Genomic DNA, 24,459 nt, shown 5'->3' with positions numbered 1-24,459 from the left:
AACTACCTGGTTTGTTTTTGCAAAATTCCTATGTATTCTGGCTTCTCCCTGACCTATTCGGAACAATGCCTTCAGAGCTATCCGAGAGCCTGTCTCCCAGGCTTAAGTCCTCAGTATGTCCACCAAATAAAACATAATTCTCCACTTTTAGGTTGTGCTTTTTTTTTTGGTCAGTCGACAGGTTCTGGAGGACTCCAGGGCTGAAGGGTTTCATAGAATAATGATACGATTAAGAGCTTGGGGGTCTAATAAAGGGGGGCAATGAGAGAACAGAACATATTAGAACAGAAAGTCAGTTTGGTACAAAGAGAATATCATGGATTGTAAGCCATAGTCAGAAAGATAAGAAACCAGAAGATGAGAGGAGGCACCGTTCTTCTCCCAGCAAGAAAAATCCCAACAAGCAGAACTGAAAACAAACGGACTTGAGGACAGTCAAGGTCCAGGTCTGCAGCACACTGAAACGTGGTGTGGATTTGAGCCGTTGGTCGAGTTACAAAGAAGAAAATCATCTGGAAGAAATGTTTTGAGGGGCACAGCATCACGACTGTGGAACTGGGGAGAGGAATCTGATCGCAGCTGCTGTGTAAACACCGCTTACTGTGTTCAGCCTTCAGAGTCGTTCTGTTAAGAGGGTGCTGAACACTTAAGTGTGGTTGAAGAAAAGGAAGCAAATTCTATCAGCTTTTAACAGTTTAAAACTTGACAAGGTGGATGAAAGGCAAGGGGACGTCTTCCTTGTCATCCAAAGTGGAGTCGGGAACGGCTGTCTGCAATTGATGGGACGAGAAATGGAGGTTTAAGGAAAATGGTCCAAGTCACAGACATAACTAACACAGGCACAAACGTGAGCTATGTGAGTATAATGCAGGGAGGAGAGAGGCACCTAAGTCCTCATTTATCTTGGGAAGAAGTTAGAAGGCAATGCCTCTGTTTCGGAAATCAAGCAATGGTGGTGTGAGCAGTTACAGAGATATGGAGGAGATCACCAGAATTAAAGAGAGAAACAAAAAGGTCTTCTCCCGAGGACCAGGATTGAGGGAAGCAACAGTTTTTCATATGACTGTGTTTAACGATGTGCACATATTCCTTTGATAATTTTTTTGGTCTAACACCATGATTAAACAACTTGATACCCAACGTAATGTGTATGTCATAAATCTTGACAAAGCAAAAAAATAAATAACCGAATTAACAAAAATGTATCTTTGATGGTCAGGAATCAATCAATAATGTCATTTTTAGTGACAACGGTAACCTGTTAATCTTTTTTTCCCCGTAAACTATGATCATTGGTTGCATACTTGACTTCAAAACTTAAGTGTTTTATAAACAGTAGGTAATCTTTATAGGAATGTCAGTTGGTGTTTTTTCCTAGCAAAAACTATATATTTTTAGTTGATAATTTCATTGTCTTTGTCTTTTTAACCTAGAAAAGAAATCTCTTGTTGGCATTTGAAGCAGCTGAAAGTGTAGGCATCAAACCCAGCCTGGTAAGTATCCTCCTTCGTGTCCTTGTGATACTTTGTTCTAATCATATGAGGAAGAACTTTATACCATCTACTAAATAATTTTTACACAACAGTGAAATCCATCTGCTGAAGATATGTTACTCGTGATTCCTAATGAAAATTATCCAGTTGGTCTGACCACATGTGATTTAGAGTGTTTTCAGTGAAGATTTCACTGTGGATAAATTTCAGTTCTAGACTGAATTATCATTAAAACCCTCTTGTTCAAGGCACCTAGAAATCTGAATAAAATGTAATTTTAAAAATATTAGGGCTTCCCTGGTGGCGCAGTGGTTGAGAGTCCACCTGCCGATGCAGGGGACACAGGTTCGTGCCCCAGTCCAGGAAGATCCCACATGCTGCGAAGTGGCTGGGCCCGTGAGCCATGGCTGCTGAGCCTGCGCATCCGGAGCCTGTGCTCCGCAACGGGAGAGGCCACAACAGTGAGAGGCCCGGGTACCACAAAAAAAAAAAAAAAAAAATCAATACATAGCTGATCTCTGAAGAAAGACGGGGAAATAACCAGATGCTGGAAATTAAAAGAGGCGTGAAGACCAGAGCCCTGAGGCATGTGCTAGGACTCTGGCCACCCCCAGGGTTGGGGCTGGGGTGGTGGAGGGAGCTCGTAATGAGCGGGCATCTGATGGGTATAGGCTGTGGTTCTTGCCCATGCAGGGGCAAGAGACAAGGCCCTGAGCTCCTGTAAACAGTGCATTAGTCCTGAGACCCCTGCACAAAACCAAGGCTCACAAATGCTACTCTTAGTGATGGGGAAATAAAAATCTCTACCTTCCAGTCCAGGGAGGTGATAAGGAAGCTTGGTCTCCTCCTGGGATTTTTTGGTGGCCAAAAAAGGAAAACCTCCTGTAAGGAAAGAAAACTGGGCCAGATGAGGTTTGGAGTCCAAATTTATAATATCTACTGCAAGCATTCCCCAGTTTATACTGTCTCTGCTGTAGGAGGCTCCTGGGCCCGTAGCACAGAGGCTGCTGAAAATACGCTCATAATCCAGAATTACAAAGCGCTCAAGAAAATGATCTACTTGACAACAAGGACCTACTGTATAGCACAGGGAACTCTACTCAAGATTCTGTGATAACCTATGTGAGAAAAGAATCTGAAAAATAGTGAATATATGTATATGTGTAACTGAATCACTTTGCTGTACACCTGAAAGTAACACAACACTGTAAATCAGCTGTGCTCCAATAAAATTTTAAAAAAGAAAAGAAATCCATCTACTTGAGCTAGTCAGCAGGCACCACCACCAAGAGGATCATCTACCAGAACTTGAGATAATAAGACAGGAAGAGAGAGACCTCAAAAGACTGCGTTTAAACATATTAAAATCATAAGGAAAGAACACAGTACTATAAAAAAAAAGACTTGGAGAAGAATCAAGTAAAACTTGTAGAAATTAAAATTTGGAATTAAAAATACCAGTTACCAGTTGGGCTGAAAACTGATTGGATACAGCAGAAGAGAGAACTACTGAATTGGAAACTAGATCTAAGGAAATTACCCAGAACATAAAACAGGGACATTTAAAAATGGAAAATGTAGTAGAGGGGTTTTATTAGTTAATAGGTTTTTCAACTTCAAGAAATGGAAAACCCAACTAACAGTTGCTTCAACCATAAAGATATATATGTGTGTGTGTGTATATATATATGTATATATATGTGTATGTGTGTGTGTGTGTATATATATATATATATATATATATTTTTTTTTTTTTAGTTTCAGGAATGGTTCACTGCTCAATGTTATAATCAAGGACCCCAGAGTGTCTCTTCTCTTCACTCCACCATCTTTAATCTGTTGGTTCTTTGCCCTCATACTTGTTTCTCTGTGGTTGAACATGACTACCAAGCTCCAGACATCACTCCTGTCTGCAGGGCAGGAAGGAGGGAGAAGGGAGAGGAGCAAGTGCCTAACATCTTCCCCCTTTGATAAGGAAACCAAAAGCCTTCCCAGTGTCCCTCCAGCTCATTGGTAGTACTGTTATGTGGCCACACCAGCTGCAAGGGAGTTTGAGAAAGTAAGCATATAACATTCCTCATTCTCTAAATTTAGTGGGAAGCCTTTCAAGGGAGAGAGAGGTTGGGAACATCTGATAGTGTCCGTCACAGAGCTTAAGAGGCATGGAAGATAAAGTCAGACCGTGTCCAAGTCCCACGTCCAGTGGGAATTCCAGAAGAAGAGGAAAGAAAAAGTGAAGAGAGATAATATTTGAAGAAGTGGTGCCTGAAATTTTTCCAGAATGATGAAAGACCACAGATTCTTAATGAATCTCAAACAGGATGAATAATACAAAATATCCATCCAGACACATCATAACATAACTGCAAAAAAAGCAAAGACGTATAATCTACAAATGATTTCTACGAACCAATAATAATAATTTAAAAAAACCTAGTAGAAAATTATCAAAGTCTGGAACAGACAACTCACAAATGGCCAGTAAACATTTAAAAAGATGTTCAATCTTACTAGCGATTAGGAAAATCTCAGTTGAAGTTAACAGTGAGACATACTTGTGTAACCTCAGAGGATGAAATGACAAAGGGAAAGGACAGCTATCAGGAATTTTAGTACCGTGACAGTGTACGCCAAAGTGTTTGAAACAGAATGGGCAATTTTCTAAAAAAAATATGTAAATACGTTCCTTCAAATAGCAAATGTAGGGCTTCCCTGGTGGCGCAGTGGTTGAGAGTCCGCCTGCCGATGCAGGGGACACGGGTTCGTGCCCCGGTCCGGGAAGATCCCGTATGCCGCAGAGCGGCTGGGCCCGTGAGCCATGGCCACTGAGCCTGCGCGTCCAGAGCCTGTGCTCCGCAACGGGAGAGGCCACAACAGTGAGAGGCCCGCGTACTGCAAAAAAAAAAAAAAAAAGTAAATGTAAATATTTCTCCAAAACTTAGAAAGAAGTAGAACTTTAGCAAGTGAAATTCATTGTTTTAAATATAGTCACACACACACGAACAAAAAATTCCCAGTAAGCCCAAATTCCACTGAACCTTTAAGAAACAGGTGTCCCTGTTGTGTAAATACAAGTCTAGAGAATCTAAAAAGGAGTGAGGGGACTTAATGTCTGGCCAAGACGGCGTAGCAGAAACCTGATTTATCTTCTGAAACACTAAACAGCTAACAAGTGACCACAGATAATTTACATAAGGAATCAAAGACACCATGAGAACTTGTTAGAAGATGATATTATACACAGAATACGGTTTTCTTTGTGGTGTTACAGTTAATGTTTGCTTTTTAAATTTAACATTTTTTCCTCTTTTTCATCTCACGTACTACTGTAGTGAAAGCTGGGGAGCAAATGAGATCATCTGTTGAACTAACAGTCAGAGCCAGCAGTTTCATTTGTAGAGATGTCTCTGAGGAACTACTGACAAACATCATGATGAATCTCAAAACCATTTAGGAATGTTTGTGAGCAGTTTAACCTGTTTATGCCATCAAAAATATAGAAGCTTCCTACATTATTAAATTTGCTTTACAGTATCGTGAGATGGATTGAAAAATAACATATTTAGTTACACATGACATTTTAAAAATACACCCAACCAGAACTGACAGCAGTAATAATCCCAAGTCCTTGGTCAAGTTCTGTTATTAGATTAGTCAGGAAAAAAATTCCCTTATATGTGTATATTCTAGCAAATATAGGTTTCTGGGTTTCCCATTGTTAGCAAGGATGAGATTTTTTACAAGTGAAAACCCTACAGTGTTCCCCAAATTTTAGAATGCATTCCTTCCCAGCCACGGTGTAATATAGAAGTTTAACACGCCACATCACAGGTGGAACAACTCCTCACAGGAAGAATAGGAGAGAGAATATGTGTGCTACTGTTGCCACTGCCGTAAAAGCAGCCAGCATGTGTGCCCTCCGAGGGTTGATGTGTTCGTACCTGCTGAGGTGGGCACGCCCGCACTAGGTCATACGGTCTGTGAGCGTGTTGCTTGCTGGGTGAGCCGGTGTGTCCACCAGAACGGTCACTCCTCACACAGCCTAAGGTCCTCAGGTCACCTGGAAAGGGAGGTCATTACAACTCAGGATTTTACGGGGATATCAGAATGATTCCTTAGGCATAACTGGGCCTGATCTGTAGCATAAACTTTATAGAGGCTACTTAGACAATTAATTCACTTACTATGTGCATGTTTACTCTGTGCCGGGCATTTTCCATGTCATTGGCCCTCTCAAAAGCCCTGCGACGTAGATGCTCCTTGTGGGTGGGACACTGAGACAGTGCGGTTCCATGAAAGGGCACGTGGCCAGTGAGTAGCAAAGACAAGGGTCAAGGAGCCCAGCTGTCTCCAGAGCCCACGTCTCACCCCTCCGTGACCCTGCCTCTGGGCAGCCATGCCCACCTGGGCTCTGAAAGCACAATTTATTCATAGTCTGTGGAGCACGTGTGTGTGATATTGTAATTTCTCTGATGATAGCGCTTATCTCCATCCCCACCAAGACCCCTGAGGACAAGAAGCCCTATCGTTTTTCTTTTTATCAATTATTTTTATTGTGGTAGAATACGCATAACATGCCCCCAGTGTCTGCCCCTTGACCAGCACCACTCTGCCTTGATCAATAGAGCTTTAGAAATTGTGACATCAAGTCTCCCAGCTTTATTCTTCTCTTCAGAATTGTTTTGGCTATTCCGGTACCTTTGCCTTTGTAAATTTTAGAATCAGTTCGTCGCTATCTACCCCCAAAAACAGCTTGCTGGGATTTTGATTGGGGTTGCATTGTATCTGTAGATCAGATGGGAGGAATCGCCATTTTAACAATACTCCGTCTCCAAGCTATGAACCTAGAACATCTCTCCATTTATTTAGAGCTTCTTGATTTCTTTCATCAGTATGTTGTAATTTTCTGCATGTGGTGTTTTATAGTTTTCTGCGTGTAGATTTTCTTGGGTGCCATTTTAAATGGTTGGGTTTTTTTTTCCTTTTTTTTCATATGCCGTTGTTCATTGCTGGCATGTAGGAAAGTTGTTGATTTTGTGTCCTGAGACTTGGCTAAACTTGCGTATTAGTTCCAAGAGGTTTTTCTGGTAGACTCTTTGGAGTTTTCTGCATAGACAGTCATGTCATCGGCAAATAAAGACAGTTTAGTTCTTTCTAATCTGTATGCCTTTTGTTTCTCTTTCTTGCCTTACTGCACTGGCTAGAACTTCCAGTACAGTGCTGACTAGGAGAGGTGAGAGAAGGCATCCTCACCTTGTTCTTTTTTGCTGATCTTAGCGGGGAAGTGCTCAATTTCTCACTATTAAGTATGATGTCAGCCCTTGGGTTTTGTATATGTTCTTTATTAGGTAAAAGAAATACCCTTCTATTTCTGGTATTTTGAGAACCTTTATTATGAATAGTTATTGAATTTTGTATCATGCTTTTTCTGCATCTATTGATATGACCATATGGTTTTTCTTATTAGTCTGTTAGTATAAATAACATTGATTGATTCATGGATGTTGAAGCAGCCTTGCTTTCCGGAGATGAACCCCACTTGATCATGAGTCAATTGATAATATTTATTAAGGATTATTGTGTCTGTGTCCAAGTGAGAACCTGGTAGTTGTTTTTTGTAATGTCTTTGTCTGGTTTTGGTATTAGTATTGGCGCTGGTTTCACAGAATGAGTGAGGAGGTGTTCCCTCCTCTTCTGTTTCCTGGAAGAGATTGTGTGGAATTGGTATTATTTCGTCCTGAACCGTTTGGAAGAATTAACCAGTGAAGCCATCTGGGCCTGGTGTTTTCTTTTTGGGAAGGTTTTAAGCTACTAAATCAAACAAGTGTCATGCACTAGCAGATTTTTAGTGATGCGGCATACCCTCTCTTCTCCTGAAGAGTGCTAAATGATTTCTTCAAACACGTTCAGATGTCACGTTAACCATGTACCAAAATATTTTAAAATTTAATTATTGTTAGGTTCAGGCCTATCGGATACTCTGAGTAAAACAGTGAATATTGATCAGACTTCCGAATCCTCTCTAAGCAGGAAGACGCGTCCTTGCCCCCCTTGGAGGGAGGTTTGCCGTCCCTCCAGCATCTCTGGAAAACACTTTGTTTTCCTTTTTAAATTGTTCTAGGTACATCTGCGTGGAATGTTCCACGCATTTCTTTTCCACCCCTTTCCCGTGACCAATGCTGTGCTGATTTCTTCGCACAACCAGGGAGCAAAGTCAGTAAAATATATTCAGATGTTGAAACAGAAGCTAAATGGCTGGTTCCAGGCCTCAGCCAGTTCTGACCCCGCCCAGGAGCAGATGTGCTAAGGTCAGCCTGCTTTTCCACTGCATCTCTGCTTCTGGCTTTCCGCCAGGACCTTCCCTAGTGTTCTCCTGTGACCACAGAAGAATCCAGGTTCAGCCCCAAAGTGAATGATTAAATACGTTCAGCACCATGGATTTCAGGAAGGCCTGGCCACGCAGTAGACGGAGTGCCGTCCTGCCTGCCGCCACTCCCGGCCTCTGCCTCTGCCTGCTTGTTGCCAACAAAATGAGGGGGAAACAACAATGAAACATGGAATGGTGACCCTTCATTCTGGTAAAACAGCTTTCAATCAGTTCAGGACTTTTGTGGCACAAATCCGACAGAAGGAAGCAGCACCGCACAGAGGAGATGCTCGCTGCGAAGTCTGTGGTGAAGGAGGGACCACGGTCACAGGCCGTGCACCGAGAGGACAGTGCACATCCGCTAAAACGACACAGCACAGTTGTGCGGGAAATTGTGTATGAGAAGTGTCAAAGCACGGGGCACACAGTGACGGAGCGTGTGGGACACAGGTGTGCGTTCAGAGGTGGCTTGGAGAGGTAGGAATCCTTTTACAATAATGGAATCGCGGTGACTCTTTTCAAAACTTTTGTTTTATTGAAGTCTAGTTGATTTACAATGTGTGAGTTTCTGCTGTACAACAAAGTGATTCAGTTATATACATATGTACATCTTTTTCATATTCTTTTCCATGATGGTTTATCACAGGATATTGAATATGGTTCCGTGTGCTCTACAGTAGGACCTTATATCCATTCTATATATAATAGCTTGCATCTGCTGATCCCAACCCCCTCCTCCTTGGCAACCACAAGTCTGTTCTCTGTCTGTGAGTCCGTTTCTATTTTCTATATAGATTCATTTGTGTCATGTTTTAGATGTTGGGGGTAGGAGTTTATTAATTAATTAATTTATTTTTGCTGTGTTGGGTCTTCGTTGCTGTGCGAGGGCTTTCTCTAGTTGTGGCAAACGGGGGCCACTCGTCATCGCAGTGCGCGGGCCTCTCACTATCGCGGCCTCTCTTCTTGCGGAGCACAGGCTCCAGGCACGCAGGCTCAGTAGTTACGGCTCACGGGCCTAGTTGCTCCGCGGCATGTGGGATCTTCCCAGACCAGGGCTCGAACCCGTGTCCCCTGCATTAGCAGGCAGATTCTCAACCACTGCACCACCAGGGAAGCCCTGTGTCATATTTTAGGTTCACATGTAAGTGATATCATATGGTATTTGTCTTTCTCTGTCTGACTCACTTCACGTAGTATGGTAATCTCTGGCTGCATCCATGTTGCTACCAGTGGCATTATTTCATTCTTTTTTATGGCCAAGTGGTCTTCCATCATATATATGTACCGCATCCTCTTTGTCCGTTCCTCTGTTGATGAACATTTAGGTTGTGTCCATGTCTTGGCTGTTGTGAACAGTGCTGCAGTGAACATTGGGGTGCATGGGTCTTTCCGAATTCTGGTTTTGTCCAGACATATGCCCGGGAGTGGGATTGCTGGATCATAGGGCAATTCTTATTTTTAGTTCAAAACTTCTGTTAATGTTCACTGTCATGTTGTTAAAAGATGGGAGAGGCGGGAGGTCAAGTCTAATGTTTCCTAAAAGGGACAGCATCTCTTGAACAAACGGGAAGGAAAAGCTTTTCTTTTCACTAAGCACCTTTAGCACCGGCTGGGTGTTGCCTGTACCTGCCGGCTGCATGGGAAGGCTTTGTGGCCCCCTGTGACCTCTGCCCTCTCCCGCAGGAGCTCAGTGAGATGCTGCACACAGACCGGCCCGACTGGCAGAGCGTGATGCAGTACGTGGCCCAGATCTACAAGTACTTCGAGACGTAAGTCTGGAGGCAGCGCTTGCTGCTCGTCCCTGCTCCGTCCACCGCCCAGCTTGCCCAGGGCCAGCACACACACAAGAAACAGCCAGGTCCACCATGCCCACCTTGAACGCCGACGCACGTGGCCCGTAAGTGGGGGGGACCACGCTCTCTTGGGCCCCCCTTCTCCGCGGGAGCCCAGCGGTGTGTTCACTGGAGCTGCCCTGAATCTCACGACAAACAGCACTTCCAAACCCCACCGTCTCTACTACAGATGCTGTCTTCTGCCTCTATAAAAACTCTCCACTTGACACCTCCCAGACCCCTCCAAAAGAAAAATGCCCAACAAAACACAAAAAGAGAAAGTTTGCTCTCAAGAAACCCTGAAACACATGAGCACCCTGCATCCTGGGGAAAAGACTTGCGTCCTCAGTAAGGACTTCACCACCTTTAGGTCTCCTGTCCCTTATTTGATTCTTTGGGTGGAAGATCAAACTTGAGATGTAAAGGAGCCCCTGGGTAGTTTGCTAGGTGTCCCTGGGAGGACAGGAGGATGTGTGTCTGGGACGCAGTCACACCAGGACCCCGTGCTCAGCGGCGGCGGACGGGAAGCCTCCGTGACTGTCATCTGCTCCGAGTGTCCTGCACGTATTCACGCCCCATCCACACCCACACGTTTGCCCCGCACAGAACCTGACAAAGTCGCTCAGACAGAAGGCACTGGCCTGTGCCGGCCGAGGTCCTCGTGCTTTTGCACAAACAGTTGGAGGATGTGTATTTCTTGGGATGCTGGGCAGACGGCGATGTAAACAGTATTTCAACTCTGGCTGTGGTTTTAGCCCTTCCCCAGGCCGCCTACATTTGCACGGCAGAGGAGGCCCTGGGGGCAGGCAGAGCCGGCTGGGGTACAACTGAAGGAGGCAACTCAGTTTCCCTAGAGCCTGCAGTCACCCTAAGCGGCAGCAGAGCCCTTTCCAGAGCTGCCCTCCGCCTGGGAGGTGCAGGTGCAAGTAATCACCTGGGCAAATAAATGTACATTACGTAGCAAATGAGGTTCACCCTGGCCCAGGGGGATCCCACAGCTGCTTACATCAGCGCCCGTCGACCAGGGTCCTTCCCACGGCCCCAGAGCCCAGGGCAGCTGGCGCAGTACTCCCTGCAGGCTGGTAGGAGCCCTTGTTCGTAGCCGGGGCCCCATCGGTCCCTGTCCTGGGGGCGGCTGAGCTCGACCCTCCCTCCCGGCCGCCTTGGAAGAGGCATCCGGGTCCCACACGGCGCCCGTCCCTCCACCTCATGCTGCCGAGGCCGCTGGCTGGGGTCCTTCTTCAGGGGGCTCGTTGATAACACACACTCCTCACCTGCCCCAGCGTGGGGTCAGAGTACTGGGAAGGGGACCAGGGTTGCGTTCTGTATATTTTCAAAGTCCCCGAGAAGTGCTGAAAGGAGAGAGTCTGGTGACGGTGGCTGTGACGATTTGTCTTCACATGAAGCTGGAGGTACCACCCGGACAGGTGTAGCTCTCGCCTTCCTGAGGGGCGGCCCGCTGAAAGATACTCCCGGTGTCTCCTCCTCCCCCGACCCTGCCTTGCTTGCTTCCCCGGGAGTGCGGTTGGGACGTTGCTGGTTGTGTGCAGCCTGGGGTCACCGTGAGGCTCCGTGTGGGAGGGGCCGCTGATGCCTCAGCGCGCCTGGAGGGGCCTGGGCGCTGCGGTCACTGAGGGGGATTCAGAATCAGCACGGAGCCTCTGCGGTGGAGGTGTTGCTGTTTCCCCTCCCCCCATGCTAGAGCTGCTGCCGCCTTTAGGCTAAAAAGAGGAGAGGAGGCCACGTGCAATTTGTTTTTATAACGGAAAGAGGTTGCCTGACTGCTTTGCAGCAAGAGCACCCTTAGGGCACAGGGCACCTGTGTCCTGCCCGCAGGGACAAGGGTGGCGTTGGGCCCGGGGGTGCCGGCTCAGGCCTGTCAGCACTGCAGGGTCGGGGCGGGGGGCAGGGGGCCACCGCGTAGGTCAGGTTTTAACTGGGGAGCTCAGAGCACAAGGTGAGTGTGGAAAACTTGAGAACACACGGTGGTTACTGTCAGCAAACCGCATCGTCCCCAGTTTTCTGTCCTGAGGTTTTCAGAGGTCACAGTATCCGTGTCACTTCCCATCTTCCTTCAGCCAGTACTTCGTCACCTAAAATTATTTGGTGGTTCTACAGATCCTTTTTCCAAAAAATGTATTATTTTTATACCCAAGATAGATGCAGAATGCAAGACCCCCCCAAGAGTGGAGGAGTTTTGTTTTGTATTTTTAAAGACGTGAAGAGAAGCCCATGGTTCTTTGCGTTGAGCTGTTTCACAGCTGATGGTGGCACGGGCCCTGCCCACCAGGCGCGGTGTCTGGGCAACCAGGCAAATTCACCCACCTCCCATTCTGTCCCTCCTCACTTCAGAAACAAGACGGCCTTTGGTTTCCCTTCTTCACCCAGCTGTTGTTTTATAGTTTTTGTTGATTCCACCCAGAGGATCCTGAGCGGCTCACACCTGGCGTCACGGTCCCCAGACCCACGAGCTGCTTTCCCAGTCACCCCCCACATCCCCGCTGAGGGGACAGGCACCGCGCTGCCTGGGGACAGAGGTCTCGGTCGTCAGATACAAGCCCCTTTGCCAAATCCAGCCCTAGTTCTTCCCAGCCCAGAGCTCGAGGGCCGTTTGAGAGGAGCTGACCAGTGACGTGCGGCAAAAGACAGGACCCAGCAACCTTTTTATAAAGGATTTTTAATATCGCGTGTGCCTGGCATCACTGCGGGTTTCACTTCTCCGACCCAGGTTAGAGTTGGGCTAAACCTGTGCTGTCCCGAGTAGCTCAGTAACTTCGACTGCATGAGTGGAATGCAGCAGTGCGTTTGTGGCCTCATTTCTGCCAAGAGCACAGACCGTGCCCAGCGCTGTCAGGACGCAACAGAGGCGTGTGTAACTGTGAACGTGGACGCGTGCGATGTATGGCTCTGTAATATTTCTAATAAATATATTTTGTTTCTGTCTGACTATGAATTTGTCCCAGTGACATTTATTGTTACTATTTTCTCAAAATGCCAGGCTTCCATTCAGTCTGTTTCCAAACTGGCATCTTTGCGTCCCTGTTCCTCACTGGGCCGTGGTCCCCACTGCAACTGCCGGGGGTCACCAGAAAGGACTGGGTCCTGATGCCCCTTGGCCCCCTCCCCTGCACGGCCCCTTGCTGTGACCGCGGTTCTCCGGGGGCCCCGCCCTCCAGGGCCGCACGGGGTGCTGCAGAGCTGCTTGGACGTGCCCAATGAGGGTGGGGGGCAGGAGAGGTTATACCGAGATCGCGGAGGCAGAGTGAACACGAACTTTAACGGACCGGGGATGCTGGTGTGTGCTGACACCAGGACGCTGAGCGAGCGATTCGTCAGGTGACGTGTGGTCTTCGGGCACCACTCGGAGGCCATCCTTCGTGGTGCCTTTGGGGACCAGCCCTGCCCACAGGAGAGGACAGAGGAGAAGCCTCTCCACCTCCACCTCCTCCCACGGAGGCCCCACGCGCTGGCCTTTCCCTCCTGGGGGACTCGGTCTTCCCAGGACAGCACAGCCTGGGATGAGGGTGTGACAGGCCCGGGGCCAGGACGGTGGCCGCCAGCCACTTCCTCTGGGCCGTCAGTTGCCGCGTGATGCTGCACCCAGAAGATACCAGGCTCCCCGTGTGATGACCCAAAGCCGTGTCAGCGGCTCAGCCCGCATACGTGCGTGCGCGCCCACACACACGGACGCGTGGACGTTTGGTGGATGGCCAGTGCCTCAGCCGTTGCCAGTCATCCCTCCGTGGCTTGGGGTCCAGCGGGGAGGTTCCTGGTCTGTGGGCCTGGGCCCCTCTCTGGACGAAGCACAGCCCGCGTATGCTGAGTCTGCTCCCGGTGGGGCTGACCCGCAGCCCGTGCTCCTGGTGGTGTCTCGTGACTCAGCCCGAGTGGCTCTGAGCTGCCCGAGGGGTCTGTGGCCAGCGGCCAAGCACCACCACCTCCTGCCGCAGGGCACTCAGCTCCCCAGGGCAGAGCCGCGTCTTCATTTGTTCAGATGACGAGATCGGATGTATGAGAGGGCCAGGGATATTTTCAACCAGTCTGAGCTTGCAGTCCTGTAAGCCAGGGTGTTAGACCTTATCTCCTAGACCAGCTCATGCCCCTCAGGGTCTCAAGACAAGTTCGAAGCCGTGCACTATGACTTTTTTAGGGATCTTTTATTTTGAGGGCCTCAATTTTTAATTTGAAGTCTTAAAAATGTTGAGAATTCTACATTCCCTCCACAGCATATCAGTGAGTCTCATATAAAGATGGTGACTTTTCCCCTAAGAAAATCTTTGAGTAACATCAGCATGCCGGCAAGGTTCATCACCTCATCCTAAAGCCATGTCCCGTGGTGTCGAGAGCCCACAGGCCTGCCTGCGAGTCCGGGGAGTGAGTCCAACTTCGGGGTGGCGCGAGTCCAGCTGGAGAAGCACAAAACTGGCCATAAAGGTGAGTCACAAATTGTGTAACCGCAGGCATCTGGGAATAGAAAACCAGGGAGCATGGTGGTCACCAGCCTCCTTGGAGCCCCTTTCTACACGTTTCTGGAAAGGTTCTCCTCTGGAGCTGTTTGCACATGGCAGTGTGAGGAACCAGGCTGGATTCCAAGAACATTTGCTGGCCTTCCCATCCTCCAGGTTGAGTCAGCTGGAACCCACCTGCGTTTCATTGTCTGTGTCCCCAGCCCATGGAGGATTCCTCCCCTACTTCAGACAATGGAAAACTGTCTCCCAGCAGAGAGCAGACTCGTGGAGCCTGGGGATTTGGCAAATCTGGATCGGACCTGGACCCAGCCATCTTCTCCCACCTGTTCACAGTCTAAAGCAGCAGGCGCTCTTCCTTAACTTGCGGCTCCAAGCTTGCTGCACAAGAGCAGAGATGTGGTGAGGTCTCTGCTGCTGTGAGTGGCTGTGGGAGATGGTACCCTCAGCAGCGGCAGCATTGCCGCCTTTGAAAGTGAAAGTCTCTGACGATGAAACCAGAAGCCGGAAGATGCGTTTCCTGCAGTAGTGTAAATGTTGTTTTAAAGTCACAGTTGTTACTAAAATACATGTTCAGTACAGAAAATACCAAAAAGTACAAAGACAATACAAAGGGCTCTGGGCAGCACATCAAAAAATGCATTACCAGAATTAACCTCCTTTTGGTATTTTATTGGTACACTTATGGATCATTTAGGATTGGGTTAACCTGTAAGGGATAGAGAGACCTGAGCAATACTATCTTAGGTAAGAAACTACTTACTTCTCACCAAAAAGAGAAAGAAGTCCAGAGGTGGAAAGTCCAAGGCTGGTATGCTAGAGTCATCAAATCCTCAGGGACCCAGACCCCTCTCCACTCTGACATCCCCAAGGAAGTGGCATTTGTCCTCATGAGCTAAGATGGCTGCCAGAGTTCCAGTCATCACAACTGTATTCCAGGTGGCAGGATAGAGGAAGAGTGCCCTGTCCCTTTTAAGTCTTCCTAGAAGACCCATTTAACACTTTCACTTATATTTCATTGGGCAGAATTTAGTCTCGTGGCCACACCTAGTTTCACAGGAGGCCAGGAAAAGTAGTCTTTTAGGTGAATAGCAGTGAAGCTGGCTAAAAGTTAGGGAGGGGAAGAATCAACATTGTGTAGGCACCTAGAAGCTTCTGTGACACTTTTTCATCTTAAAGTTTAATTCTTTGAATAGGTTCAAAAACTTATTTTTACTTGGCTCAAAAATGTAAAAATTATGAAAAGATATACAGTGAAAAGTCCCTTGTCTGCTCAGTCATCCCTGCCTTCCCCTCCCCTCCCCTCCCCTCCCTTCCTCTCCCCTACTCTCCCCTCCCCTCCCTTCCTCTCCCCATACACAATCTCACTGGTAACCGTGTTATCAGTTACTTTGTGTATCCTTCCTGAGTGTGTTATACAAGCAGGTGTGAATATCATATGCTCTCCATCTTTTTAACCTGAAAGGTGTCAGGCTAGGCACATCTTCTGCATTTTGCTTTTTGTTTTGTTTTCCCCTGATGATGTATCATGGAGACATTTTCCCGTCAATACAAAGAGGGCATTCTCACTTTTTGTTTCTGCTGTCTGGTGTTCCACTGCGTGAGGGTAGCATAAATTATGTATCTGCTCCCCTGGGGAGGGGTGGGGTGGCTGGATGATGTGTCCTACAAACCAGGACCCTTCCAAGAGTGCACGTGGGGGTGTCTGTTACTAATTACACTGGAGCAGAGGTGTAAACTGTCCCAGGCAAACTGGGGCACAAAGTCACCCCACAAGGATGAACATGGGGGTGTCAGTCGCAGTGCTTTGCAGTTACAACAATGCTGTACATTTTAATGTGCACGTGCATAGATGGCTTCATCTGAGTAAGTCTCACATATGATCACTGGGTCAGAGGGTGCCTGCCTGCATTTGGGCTTTGGGTAGAAACTGCCACTCTGCCTCCGTGGGAGCTGGACTGGCTTCTCTCATCATTACAGCTTGGCCCACAGAGCATGCTGTCAGACCGTTGGATTTTTGCCCATCCTAATAGGTGAAAAGCGGCGTCCACATTTAGTTGTTTTTTAAAATTGTTTTGGCCGTGCTGCGCGGCATGTTAGTTCCCCCACCAGGGATGGAACCCGCACCCCCTGCATTGGAAGCGTGGTGTCTTAACCAGTGGACCACCAGGTAAGTCCCTGAATTTAGTTTCAAGGTGCATTTTGCTGTGAATGAGGCTGAGTATGCTTTAAAGTCCTGTTTGTGTTCCTTTCCGTGTGACGTGCCTTTTCGACTCCTTTGCCCATTTCTTTCTTACTGAGTGTTTAGGAATCTCATCTTGGAGCTTTTGGTGCGTGAGAGAGATGATGCTGGTGATTTGAGATGCAGATAGTCTTCCCGGCTGGTTGTTTGTCTTTGCTTACGACGGTGTGTTGGTTTTTGCCACGTAGGAGTTTTTTTTTTTTTATCTTTTCTTTGATGCCTTTGGCTTATAAGTCAAATCCCTTCCCTGTTCCAAGGTTATAAAAGGAGCCCTGTTATGAAGGAGTGCTTCAAAGTTTTCTTCCAGAACTTTCTTCTATTTTAAATCCTTGGTTCATTTGGGATTTATTGGGGTGTTCATATGGGGTATGGATGCATATGCTTTTGAAAAGTATATTTACTTTTTTTCATAGTAATACAAGCTCACGGTTTAGTTACCTCCATATTTATAAATAGTAACTTACACTGCCCTGTATTCACTTTATCGATTTTGAATGTGTTTTTTTATGTCACATGAGAATTTTAAGTCCTGCACCTTCACCCCCACATCCTTTGTACACAAATGCCCATCAAATCTGTCCACTGGGTAGCAGGTACTGGGTACTGGGATTTGACCATGTTCTGTTTCTCTCCTTGTAAAAATGAATTAACTTTTCCTTTTTCAGTAAGTGACCTGATTTAGTCACTGTGACCCCTTTTCAAAAGTACAAAAACCAGAGCTTCCTTGGTGGCGCAGTGGTTGAGAGTCCGCCTGCCGATGCAGGGGACACGGGTTCGTGCCCTGGTCCGGGAAGATCCCACGTGCCGCGGAGCGGCTGGGCCCGTGAGCCATGGCCACTGAGCCTGCGCATCCGGAGCCTGCGCTCCGCAGCGAGAGAGGCCACAATGGTGAGAGGCCTGCGAACCGCAAAAAAAAAAGTACAAAAACCAGACAGATTTGGGGTTAAAGCATGGGAGAGGGGGGAGCTCCTTATGTTTTTCTGCAAGGCATTTATTTTTTTCTAACTACTCGCACAATCTTATCGTTTGGAATAGCTGGTTGCATTTGTCTGTGAATAAGTGGTAACCTGGTGTTTGTTTTCCTGACTTGAATGCTTTCACTGTTGCATCTGAGCAACCCTAAGAGTCATCTGCAAATATTCCACGTGGTTCTTCTGTGCCAGGTGCTGTGGCTGCAATTGTGAACGACACAGACTCGGCCCAGGCCCTTTTGGAGGGCCTCATTCTGATGAGGGAGGCAAGCGAGAAGCAGAGGAATGTACAAGATGACGGTGTAGATAAGCACTAGGGAGAAACGCGGAGCAGGGGGAGAAAATTGGGTGGCCGGTGAGGGCAGGTGCTGTTCTAGGAAGGATGGACAGAGAAAGCCTCTTTGAGTAAGTGATAAAGTTTGAACAGATACCTGAAAGATATGAGAGGGAGTCTTATGAAAATAGGGGGGGTGGAGCTTGATAGACTGGGAACAGCGTGTGCAAAGGCCCTGCGGCAGGAGCGTGCCACTTGTGTGTGGAGGGGCATGTGTGCATGTGTTGGGGGTGTAGCAGGGGGGCCAGCGTGGGTGGCAGAATGTGGAGGTGACTGTCTAGAAGCGGGAAGGGGTAAGAACCTCCCAGGCTTGTCAGAAGTAATTGGAGCATTCTGAACATGGTCTAACTTACATTCTTAAACATTCTTTTTGGAAGTCAAGCAGAGAAGTGATTGTGGTGGGACAAGAGTGTAAAAATAAAATAAAGGTGAAATAAAGGTCAGGTGAGCGTTGTGGGAGCTCAGACAGGATGACAGCAGGGAAGACGGAGAGGAGCCGGCGGATTCGGGTCAGGTTTCAGGCAGAGGCAGCGTGCGCTTGAACTGCTGTGGGGAGAGGAATCTCCGCGGAGCGCGGTCGTGTGAGCCGGGCACCTGCTGAACCTGAGCTGGAGAAGGCCCGGGGAATGAGCGTCAGGCTCGAGACACCTTTTCGACAGCCAAGTAGAGGAGTTGAGTAGACAGGAAACTACAGGTCCCTGGAGCCCAGGAGAAAAGAAGAAAACCGCAGGAGGACGGTTCCTGGTCGTCCAACACGTGGCCTCTGCGGAGGCCGAGGGGCATCTTGGAAGCCAGCGACCGGAGAAAGAGCAAGTGGTGGACCAACGCTGCGAGAGGTTACGTTAGGCGAGCGCTGAGAGGAGACCATTGGATGGGGCAAGACTTGCGCAGCTGGCGGCTTTACAAGATGGTTTCAGGAACGGGCGGGACCCACGGCCTCACAGGTGGGAGAGAGGACACAGGAGGAAGTCGGGGCCGAGCCCTCGCTTGGGACGAGGTTGGTGTGAAGGGCAGATCGTGGGAAGGGATGTGAGGTTAGGGAGGGATGTCGTGGTCATTTTCCTTTCTTTCCCCTAAAGGATGGAAGGATGCAGCCCATTTGCCTGCTCGTGGGGGACAGTCTGGAGCCGGGGGCAGGAACTAGCGGAAGGAGCGGGCTCCTGGGCGGCGAGGGCCCGGGCGTCGGGCGAGGCCGTGCGTGGGCAGCGGCAGGGAGTGCTGTGAAATCCCACGCGAGCTCCGGAGGCCAATGTGCGGAGGCCCAGGCAGTGGCTGTTTGCCAACCTGGGTGGACACGTGTCTATTTTCACAGCTGGTGCAGCTGGACGAGGCCCAGGAGATGGGCTGGGGGTGGGGGGACGGCTGAAGCAGACGTTCTGGAGGTGATTCGGGTACCAGTGGTGACTCTGAAGCAGGATGACGACGTCAAAGGTGGTTCACGTGGGTCGGAAGGAAGAGTGTGGACCAGGGAGACGGAGGCGGAGGATTCACGGAAAGTCATTGTTGGAGCTGCCGGGAATGGTGACATTTGGGGAGAGAAGGGCAGGGATGGGGCGCGGGTGTGGGCGGGACACAGACTAACTGCCTTCCTGGAAGTGGCCGGAGGGTGAGCAGATGGCCGCAGGCAGAAATGCTTCCTTGCTGTGGACGTGAGCCCAAATCCGCCCCTTCCGGAGCGAGCATGGGGCAAGACGCCCTGGGGAGGGTCGGGGCACACGGCCGCTTCCCCGAGAGCAAGAGGACAACGGGACACTCAGAGAAGAGGCCGAGGATTTGGGGCATCTTCTGGTGACACCATGAGTTCCCAGCGGCCTGGTAGAAATTTGGGGGTCAGGAGGAGGCGGACGTTTGGGTCAGACGGGGGGATGTTTGCGCCGAGTGGGGATCACAGCAGTGGACAGTGGAGGGGGACTCCAGCCGAAACCCGTGGAGTCGGGGGCACCTCCTGGAGCAGTCGGTGCAGCGGATCCCCCAGGAGGGCCCAGGAGCCCCGGGCGGACCCCAGGATGAGCCGGGCCTGCCCTGCATCCCAGGGAGGATAAGCAGCAGACGTGCTGATCTCTGCCCGGCTCCTGGGGGCCGGCCTGGTCAGGGGGCCCTTCTTCGTGCAGGAGGCTGAGAAGCATTTGCTCAGCTCCTTCCATCCTGTCTCAGCAGCCGCTGTGGTGCCCACCCCCGTCCAGCAGCCCCATTCCTGTAGCCGGAAGGTCTGTCTACACAGTGGAGTATCATCCAGCCTTTAAAAGGGAGGAAATCCTGACACGTGTGCGACGTGGATGAACGCGGAGGGCGTTGCGCTGAGTGAAACAGCCAGTCACAGAAGGACGGGCGCTGTATGGCCCCACTTGTATGAGGTCCCTGGAGTCATCAAATCCACAGAGACAGAAGGTGGGATCGGGGAGGGGGGTGTCAGGGGCTGGGGGAGGGGGAGGGGGAGTTATTTAACGGGGACAGAGTTTCAGTTTTGCAAGATGAAGACGCTCTGGTGGTGGTGGCTGCACCACGATGTGAACGTACCTAATGCCACTGCGCTGTGTACGCTTAGATGTGGTTAAAATGGTTTAAAAGAAAAGTCGACGTGGGGAAACTGAGGCTGCCCTGTGGCCTCTGGGCCACACATCAGACCAGAATCTGGCTCCTGACCCCAGCGCAGGAAGAGGGATGGGGTGGGTGGTGACTCAGATGCTGAGCGCCCAGGGGCCACCTGGTGCCCCTCAGGAGGGACCTGTGCCCCCTGGAGACACCTGGGTCCCCAGGGTGGTAGATGCAGTGGGCAGGTGGGGGTGGGCACCCGGGCAGCTGCCCAGCTCGTGAACGCTCACGACGGCAAGCCCAGCCCTGTGGCTCTCCCTGACCCCAACCTCAAGTGCTGGACCTCAAAACTATCATTGAAACAGCCCAATTTGGGCTTCCCTGGTGGCGCAGTGGTTGAGAGTCCGCCTGCCGATGCAGGGGACACGGGTTCATGCCCCGGTTTGGGAAGATCCCACGTGCCGCGGAGCGGCTGGGCCCGTGAGCCATGGCCGCTGAGCCTTGCGCGTCCGGAGCCTGTGCTCCGCAATGGGAGAGGCCCGCGTACCGCAAAAAAAAAAAACCTGCCCGATTCTTCCCTTTAGAGAAAATAGCGTCTGCCGAGCTCCCTAATGCTCACCTGAGTGTGCCGCTCGGCCGGGGCCCCACAGCGCTTGTTGGGAACCCGAGTCTGACCCACAAAGCAGAAGAGGCTGAGAAAATTCTGAACAAGACAACAAAGGAAGACAGGTATCAAGACGCCGTAAAGACAGTGCTTTTCAAAAGTGTGGTACCAGCTGGGAAGAGAGGGCAGTAGATTCCTTCATCAGATCGGAGTCCAGAGATGATACGGCTCAGGATGGGCACCTGCGCCCTGAGCTGAGGGAGGATGACATCGCCGCGGTGGGGGTGGGGGGCACCTGGCCGCTGTGTCGGGATTGGGGGCAGCTTAGATCCATCCTCCTCGAGGGAGACACAAAACCCAGAACAGAGACTGGCACGCTTCACCACATAAAATGAAAAGCTTCTGTTCAACAAGACACCGTAAACAAAATTAAGAGACTAAAAACAGACTGGGGGGAAAAACAGGCTGAGAAAAATATTTGCAATACATCGCAGGCAATACCCAACAGTCACTATGTAATAACCATAATACAAAGAGCTCCTAAAAGATAGAGAAAACAAACAATCCAGTCAAAGAAGGGATTCACAGGCAACGCTTAGAAAAAATGAAAAGTATTAGTAAGAATGAAGGGAAGCTCGACTTCCCTAGAAAGTCATGTAAAATAAAGCAATGATGACGTCAATATTTACTTATCCGATTGGAAGAAACAAAAAACGTTGGTGATGTTCGGTCTGGGCACAATTATGCGGAAATGGATGCTTTCATACACTGTTGGTGAAGGATGAATAAACAGGATCTTTCTGGAGAGTGATTTGGAGATGTTAGTATGTTAAATCTTAACATTAAATGTTAAATATTAATGTATAAACCTCTGATACAGTGTTCCCACTTCTGGAAACTTAGCCCAGAGAAGTACTCATGGATATTCAAGAAGAGCTATGGACAAGAGTAACAGCAAAAATAAGGGGAATAAAGTAGGAATTTCCATGAATAGAAGAGTGATGAAAACTAAATTGTGTGTGTCCAATAGTATGGAATACCGGGCATCTTCAAGATAGACTGGGATGAATGTGTTGTTAGAAAGATGTCCGCGAGACAGTTGTTAAAAACAGGTTTCTTGACCGTGTGGGTGGGGTAAGTCTACTTTTATTTTTTAAAAATCTAGAATGTATATCAGAAAAACAACCCAATCCAAAAATGGGCAGAAGACCTAAATAGACATTTCTCCAAAGAAGATATACAGATTGCTAACAAACACATGAAAGGATGCTCAACATCATTAATCATTAGAGAAATGCAAATCAAAACTACAATGAGATATCATCTCACACCAGTCAGAATGGCCATCATCAAAAAATCTACAAACAATAAATGCTGGAGAGGGTGTGGAGAAAAGGAACCCTCTTGCACTGTTGGTGGGAATGTAAACTGATACAGCCACTATGGAGAACAGTATGGAGGTTCCTTAAAAAACTAAAAATAGAACTACTGTACGACCCAGCAATCCCACTACTGGGCATATACCCTGAGAAAACCATAATTCAAAAAGAGTCATGTACCAAAATGTTCATTGCAGCTCTATTTACAATAGCCAGGACGTGGAAGCAACCTAAGTGTCCATCAACAGATGAACGGTTAAAGAAGTGGCACATATATACAATGGAATATTACTCAGCCATAAAAAGGAATGAAACTGAGTTATTTGTAGTGAGGTGGATGGACCTAGAGACTGTCATACAGAGTGAAGTAAGTCAGGAAGAGAAAAACAAATACTGTATGCTAACACATATATATGGAATCTAAAAAAAAAAAAAAAAAGAAAATGGTCAGAAGAACCTAGGAGCAAGATGGGAATAAAGATGCAGACCTACTAGAGAATGGACTTGAGGATACGGGGAGGGGGAAGGGTAAGCTGGGACAAAGTGAGAGAGTGGCATGGACATATATACACTACCAGACGTAAAATAGATAGTGGGAAGCAGCCGCATAGCACAGGGAGATCAGCTTGGTGCTTTGTGACTACCTAGAGGGGTGGGATAGGGAGGGAGATGCAAGAGGGAAGAGATATGGGGACATGTGTATATGTATAGCTGATTCACTTTGTTATAAAACAGAAACTGACACACCACTGTAAAGCAATTATACTCTAATAAAGATGTTAAAAAAATATTTAAAAAAACAAAGATAATAATAGTACCTACATCATAAGATTGTTGTAAACATTGAATAAAATATGTAAAGTACTCAGAAAAAAAAATCTATTTATGTATACATGCATATGTCCCAGTTCACTAATTCCAGGTTGCGTACCCTCTTCACGTTTTCACAGGATATGTCATCACTAGCTTTTTTTTTTTTTTTTTTTTGCAGTACGCGGGCCTCTCACTGTTGTGGCCTCTCCCGTGGCGGAGCACAGGCTCCGGACGCGCAGGCTCAGCGGCCATGGCTCGCGGGCGCAGCCGCTCCGCGGCATGTGGGATCTTCCCGGACCGGGGCACGAACCCGTGTCCCCTGCATCGGCAGGCGGACTCCCAACCACTGCGCCACCAGGGCAGCCCCGTCACTAGCATTTTTGATTCTATAATATATGGCACCATATTTGTATAAGCACAGAAAAATGTCTGGAACAGTCTGGAACAGTCCTCAAAACTGTGCACCACGGGGGTGGCGGGCAGGATTAGGGAGGTTGGGGAGGGCACTTTTACTGTCTTAAACACGTCTGTGAGTTTAAATTTGTACTGTGAGCACATGTCATTTTTGCCATGTATGAAAACAACACGTCAACAACAGAGGTACCAGGTACAGACTTGGCCATGGTCAGCCCCACCAGATGTCATCCTGAGCCGCTGGATGGCCGGTTTCACTTTTCAACCCTGGACAGCCTTTATTCTTAAGGGGGTGGCAATTCTCCTTTCGTGGTTTTTTCATCTTCCCCAGAATCCGAGCTGTCACCCCCGACAGCAGGAAGAGCACAGCTGGAGCTCTGTGGAGTGGAATCTGGAGCAGGTGCTGGCAGCCTGCTGCGTCCGTGGCCTGTGCAGTTAGGACTTCTGTCCTGGACTCTGAGTAACAGGAGGTTGGAGAGGGAAGCGACCTTAGAGGGCACTGGATTCAGCTTTCTCATCTCATGATTTCATCCCTGAGGAAACAAAGGTTCAGAGACGTGAAGCGATGCTCCCAGTCCTGGCCCTGCCCTGGAGACTAGGCTTCGGGGTCCCAGCCATCGCTCTCTCCCATGGGGTTCTGCTGAATGTGTGAGCCAAGAACTAAGATCCCCTTGACCCAGTATTTGTGTAGCTCTGAATTCTGTAGGACTCTTTGACGCAAGTCCCAGAAAACATGCACAACTGTGGGGACACTTGCAGGGGTGTTGAACAAGAAGTCCAGATGTAGTTCTCAGGGTTGTTCGTGCTGTTCAAAGATGTGATCAGGGACACAAGCCCTTTCCTCCATCACCTTCCGTGTGTTGGTTTTCACATCAGGTTTGTCACCTCATGGTTGCAAGGTGGCTGCCATAGCTGTAGTTACATGTTTTCACAAAACAGTGGCCAAAGCAGGAGGGGAGGGAGGAGGTCGGAACCTCACTGCCTAGTCCCCCTTCCTTCCTGTTGGCCAGGG

General features: G+C 48.7%; 1 protein-coding gene across 2 annotated transcripts in view; it reads left to right on the top strand.

The window, feature by feature from the left end:
• SPECC1 (sperm antigen with calponin homology and coiled-coil domains 1) overlaps positions 1-24,459 on the top strand; it is a 271,479-nt gene that overhangs the window by 226,731 nt on the left and 20,289 nt on the right. The window contains exons 12-14 of one of the 2 annotated variants that reach the window (XR_003438067.1): positions 1,434-1,493; positions 9,544-9,629; positions 13,919-14,126. Coding sequence is in view for 1 of the 2 variants with exons in the window: in XM_027131125.1 (XP_026986926.1) it covers positions 1,434-1,493; positions 9,544-9,633 (150 nt within the window). In the remaining variant the exon portion in view is untranslated. Of the gene's footprint in view, positions 1-1,433; positions 1,494-9,543; positions 12,642-13,918; positions 14,127-24,459 lie in introns of those variants that run through there. The other variant, XM_027131125.1, reaches the window with a different exon arrangement.

This window comes from Aethalodelphis obliquidens, unplaced genomic scaffold, assembly GCF_003676395.1.
Source record: "Aethalodelphis obliquidens isolate GAN/ISIS:26980383/991018 unplaced genomic scaffold, ASM367639v1 scaffold38, whole genome shotgun sequence".
Taxonomy (NCBI): Eukaryota; Metazoa; Chordata; class Mammalia; order Artiodactyla; family Delphinidae; genus Aethalodelphis; species Aethalodelphis obliquidens.
The sequence above is the reverse complement of the archived record's forward strand: the minus strand, read 5'-3'. Positions and strand labels throughout refer to the sequence as shown.